Source organism: Lactuca sativa, chromosome 1 (assembly GCF_002870075.4).
Source record: "Lactuca sativa cultivar Salinas chromosome 1, Lsat_Salinas_v11, whole genome shotgun sequence".
Taxonomy (NCBI): domain Eukaryota; kingdom Viridiplantae; phylum Streptophyta; class Magnoliopsida; order Asterales; family Asteraceae; genus Lactuca; species Lactuca sativa.
In genome coordinates, this window is record NC_056623.2 from 44,425,574 (window position 1) to 44,431,039 (window position 5,466).

At 34.1% G+C, this 5,466-nt stretch overlaps 1 protein-coding gene across 2 annotated transcripts; it reads left to right on the plus strand.

Moving 5' to 3' along the window:
• The first annotated feature begins 2,196 nt into the window (after positions 1–2,196).
• LOC111878807 (uncharacterized) lies at positions 2,197–3,187 on the plus strand. Of its 2 annotated transcripts, XM_023875297.3 has the most exons (3): positions 2,197–2,381; positions 2,785–3,067; positions 3,154–3,187. In XM_023875297.3, exon 2 carries the CDS (start codon positions 2,829–2,831, stop codon positions 3,060–3,062), a length of 234 nt encoding a protein of 77 aa, XP_023731065.1. In that variant the 5' UTR covers positions 2,197–2,381; positions 2,785–2,828; the 3' UTR covers positions 3,063–3,067; positions 3,154–3,187. The 2 variants fall into 2 exon arrangements, with proteins under 2 accessions (XP_023731065.1, XP_023731066.1); XM_023875298.3 differs by having other exon boundaries at positions 2,204–2,381; positions 2,785–3,187.
• Positions 3,188–5,466: the final 2,279 nt, after the last annotated feature.

Consider the following 5,466-nt stretch of genomic DNA (forward strand, 5'->3'; position numbering starts at 1 on the left):
ATGTTTAAATGGCATTTCGAATATCATGGATGATTTAGATGCATTGGAAAATCATTTTATATTAATTTAATGGCTGATTTTCAGGGATTGTAAAATCTTTTTTGAATTCGATACACATCAGGAGGGTAGAATGGTAATTTTGATGGAAATGCAACATCCGGGAAGCAATTAAGAGGGGGTATAACAGTTGGCGATTGTAATATCATAGTTGATTTTATGTGATTGTAAAATATTGTTTGAATTCGAAACAATGAGGAGGGTATAATGGTAATTCGGTTGGAAAAAGAGCATGCGGGAAGAAAATACGAGGATAATATAATACATGACATTAAAAGGATCATGAGGGAAAAAATAAGGAGTAGTTGGTTTATAAATCATGACATAAACATCAATTTTCCTTAACAAATTTGTTGCCAGTGGTACAATTTAAGGATATATTCATATTTTGAATGCAAGTAATATGTAGGCGCATATTATAGTTAAAAAAAAAGCACATCTTGGACTTGTAATTGCACTCTTATTCTCAAACGATTCAAGATTTGTTGATTTTTTTAATATATATTCTATAAATTCAGGGTATTATACTGTTTTTGCAAGTTTATTACTTAATTATTCCATTTTTTCCATACAATAAGTACATATATAGTGCATACATACACTAACACAAACACACAAATTATAGCAATGTGCTTTGAAAGTAAATTGCTATAAGTTTTTTTAGAAAAATTACAAATAGGGTACAGACATACACAGACACAATACACATATACATCATAATTTTTTTTTTCCAAAAAAATTATGAATGCAGAGTCGCAAAAATAGAATTTTTTTTCACAGACACAATAAACATACACATCAGAATTTTTTTCAGAAAACTTACAAATAAGTAGTCACATATTGTGTTATCAGTTTTAAGGGCTAACCAATCAAAATGATTGTTATACCCCTGCCACATACCCCACATATGTACCATCTAACCGTGCTTAAAAGATTATACAATCTTTTGACTATTATATGCATTTAGCAATTTTGTGGACAGAGTCTGTATGATGAAATCAAGGAAGAATGGAATGGAATGAAGCAAATGTAACAAAAAAAACTAATCTTTAATTATAGAAGAAGAATGAATTTGAAACTGAACAACACTCCAAGATGATATAAACAAATGAATAACACACAACCGAAAAATAAAAAATAATTACCTTACTGAAATGAATCTTCAAAGCTATGCAAAAACCAAATGGAGTTGCTGCCTCATTGAGGCAAAAATCGAAAGCAGTGTAAACTCTTGTTCAGTTAAAGAAATATATAATGCTTTATGTACAAAAATGTAAGAATGATCTACAGTGTTGTTGAAAATCAGAACCTCTGATATCAAAATAAATGATATTTGAATCTATGAAATGAGAAAACATCACAGTCGAACCTTTGAATAAAAAAATATGATGAAAAATCAAATACCAAAACGAAATTTTACCTTGTCGCCAGATTCCGACGATAGAAAGAGTGCTGGTAGTTTATATATATATATATATATATATATATATATATATATATATATATAGAGAGAGAGAGAGAGAGAGAGAGAGAGAGGGATGGAGGGAGAAAACTAATGGTCACAGTGAGGTAATCTTGGAGGTGCGGTGGTATGTTGGTTGTCTCCAAAAAAAAAACATAGAGATATGGGCGGTGACAGTGGAATTAGGCAGAGGAGATCAAATAGTTTTGAGAGAGAGAGAGAGAGAGAGAGAGAGAGAGAGAGAGAGAGAGAGAGTCTGGTTTAGCTTAAGAAGAAGGAACATAATCGAATGATATTGGGAGGCGGTGATTTGCAAAAATTTAAGGTGCAAAGGGGATTGAGTTATATTAAATTAAATCCAATCCAAAATAATGAGTGCTGATTTTAAGGAATTTCCAATTATTATTCCTGATTTATAGCTTTCTTAGTTGGAAAGTCATCATCAAATTTGAGCGGGAATATGAAATAAGAGTTTAGGAGAAAACGCCAAGTGGCAAAGAAAAGGCTTAGAAGACTGCCACATGTCATTTAGGGGAGGCAATTATTAGGAATGGAGATTTTAGAACATACATTTTTCAAATAATAATATTCATAATTCTTGAACCTTCAATCTTTTAAAACACTCGAATAGGTCAAATGCCATTTAGTATTTATCGGTCAGTTAATTTTGTGATTTTAAAAATGAATTTATTCAATAACCGCCTCCAAACAGCTCCGTAAATTGCCCTTTTTCATAACACGCACACAAGCTCCTCCTTCATTTTTATTCTTTGAAGCCAACTCGAGCTCGTTTCGAAAACCCTAGGTCTTCAAGGTACCTTTTAATCGATCACTCGTCGTCGTTCAACGATCCTGATCGGAGGTAAGATTTCACTTCCACCGTTTCAATTTTATTAATTTCATACATGTCAATTTTCTTGCCACAAATTTCGATTTCTGGATTTGCAATTGCCATTTATTGGTTAAATTTCACCGATTCAATACGTCTAGTACTTCCACGTTGGTTAGTGTATGATCCTATCGATATGTTTTCTCATGATTTTTAACTACTTCTCTACAAATCCATGAGGAATCCCTTTTGTACAACCAGTATAAGATAATCATATCTAAATAATCGGTGAAAGATAACCCAATTTCAGATCCGACCTGGCCCATTTTGACGTGATGCTGTTAAATGGCTTGTAGCTAGAATTGTCTTTTCCTGTCTGTTTAGAAATTTCTTAGGAAAACAACTAACAGGGTATATGCTTCATTTCTTTTACAAGATCTTCAGAGAACTAAATCAAGTTATCAAAGGACAATTTAGGAGATGGGTTTGTGGACTCTGTTAGAAGGTTGTCTGCTAATTGCGAATGCACTAGCAATACTAAATGAAGATCGTTTTCTTGCACCAAGAGGTTGGAGCTTCCAGGAGTACTCAGGGGTTAAAAGGAATTCACTCAAAGGGCAAATCATTGGTCTCATTTATGCAACTCAGTATTTAAGAGTACTTCTTATGATCCTCAACTCCCTTTGCATTGTTGTAAAACTTGTTTCTGGTTAATTCTGGTATATAGATTTTTCCTTTATTTTATCCTTTTTTGTTTTCTTTATCCACTGAAACAATCAAGTCTCAAGCTTGGAACCTTGCACAGGAAATGGAATGGCAGCTTGGATCTTTAATGTTAACATGAGCATGTTGTTTCTTTTGCATCCTTACTTTGTAGTTTTGATGCATGTTTCTTTAGGGCTAAAAGGTTTTTTAGGGCAATTTAATCCTATGAATGTAAAAATTGATTGATTTAACTATTTCTTGGGTGGCTTAGTTGGAAATTTCATTAATAAATATTAATAATGAAGATCTAAAAAGAAAAAGGAAAAAATATTTATTTCTATTATGAAATATTGAGTTGAGTCATATTTTGTTGATAAACTGGTTAAATGTGTTAAGTTTTAAAAATTTAGCTAGAAATGAAACAACACAGAATTGAGATCCTTTGAAGATGAACACCATGTTTGCTAGGCCATCCCATTCTGCTACCTGATAATTTTTTTGTTTGGAATGTTGTATTGAAAAGATAACATATGGTAGAATTTGTTAAAATAGGAAGTAAATTATTGAATTTAACCAAAGGAAAATAATTAATAAGATATGTGGTATTGGTGGTTGTTTAACCTGGTTACAAAAAAGGAAAAGAAAATAGTCTGTTATATTGAAATGTTAAGATTTTGAGAATTAAACATTTTTTGGATCGTCTTTACTGTTTTTCAAGTGAGAATCCAACAAGACAAAAAAAAACAGTCGTCAACATTCTTACAACTTGTTCTTACTACTCCCTCACCTTCGGAGCGAGAGACTCCCTATTGGCTTCATTTGACTTTTCATCCCTAAATATCTCCTCACACCTTCTTTATATTACCCACTCCATTTAATTCTTTTTTGGAACCGGCATAGATATATTAGCCGCTCCATTTAATTCTTTTTTGGAACCGGCATAGATGTATTAGCCATTCTTTTTAAATTTTTTTTGGAACCAACATAGATATATTAGCCACTCCTTTTAAAAAGACAAAGCCGGACAACAAAAAGAACAAACAAAATGACAAAATGTTAAAAGGGATTACAACACCAATTGACCTACTTATAATCATTGTAATTATCCCTATATTTAACCCAACTAAACACTTTAGTGTGTATGTTATCCGCCAATTTCATTGATGACATCCGTACCTTACTGAAAAATTTATCGTTTCTAGCTTTCCAACCAGACCACAAAAGGCCATAAAGAAGAATTTTGAGTTTTTTTAGGCACCGACCCCATTAAGCAACAAATTGAAACCGAATTAAAATGTTGAAGTGAGATATTAAACCAGTTGAAAATCCATCTCAAACTATCCATCATGAAAGAGCATTCCACCAAAATGTGATTTGTCTCGTCGACCCCTACGTCACACATATGACAGGAAGTCAGGAAGTGCTTGAGATCTTGACTTTTCTCCTCGTAAGAGCCACTGCGGAGGGAATACGGTCTAAACAAGTGCGCTACATAAAGCAAACAACTTTAGAAGACACCAAATATAACCAAACAATAGGGTTGCTCACCAGACGAGTCACCTTTGAGTTAATAAGGGCTCTAAGGTCATGCACGTAGAAGAGCCCATAGGAGGACAATTTTGAGATCCAAGAGTTGGTGACGTTTGAGAAATGAACCGAAGAAACGAGCCCATTAAGGGTATTTAGCTCCACAGTCTCCGGGAGGCCATGGTTACCTTCTTCCAATCCCCTGTAGGATTGTTGTGCTACAAACTCTTGGAGATGAAACAAGTTTCCCTTTTACCTAACCCAAATAAAAGAGGAAATCTCGATGCCATAGACCCATCTCCAGACCGATTGTTATACCAGAACAAAATATTGGATCCAGAACCAATACGAAAACCAAAAATGGAAGGAAAGGATTACCTAAAACCTCAAATTCAGGGATAATCTTCACTATGTCATACCAGACTCTCCTGAAAGAGTCTTCTTACCCAACGAATTCCTGAACATGTTATGAGTGCCACAAACGACACGTCTCCAAAGGGCAGAAGGTTGGGCCTTATAGATCCACAACCATTTAACGAGAATGGATCGATTCATTGCAAACAAATAGCTAACACTGAGGTCTCAAGAGTCTTTAGTACCAAGGATACCATCCCAAGCAATTCAACATAATTTGCATTTTTCTTCACTACCTCCCCAAAGAAACCTTCTTCTAAGCTTTTCTAAGGAGTCTAAAACAAATTTAGGGGGACTTTAATAAGGATAAGTACAAAATAGGAGGACTATCGAGCATCACTTTTGTTAACGTTAACCGACCTCTAAACAAAAGTGTGTTAGCCTTCCAAACGGACAACCTCTTCTGAACTCGCTCAATTACCGACTTCCAATTCCGCCTAAGCGACATATTGGCACCAACCGGTAGTCCCAA

Bases quoted from the DNA above. Each gene is read 5' to 3' on its own strand.
- LOC111878807 (XM_023875297.3), top strand. From the start codon at position 2,829: ATGGGTTTGTGGACTCTGTTAGAAGGTTGTCTGCTAATTGCGAATGCA.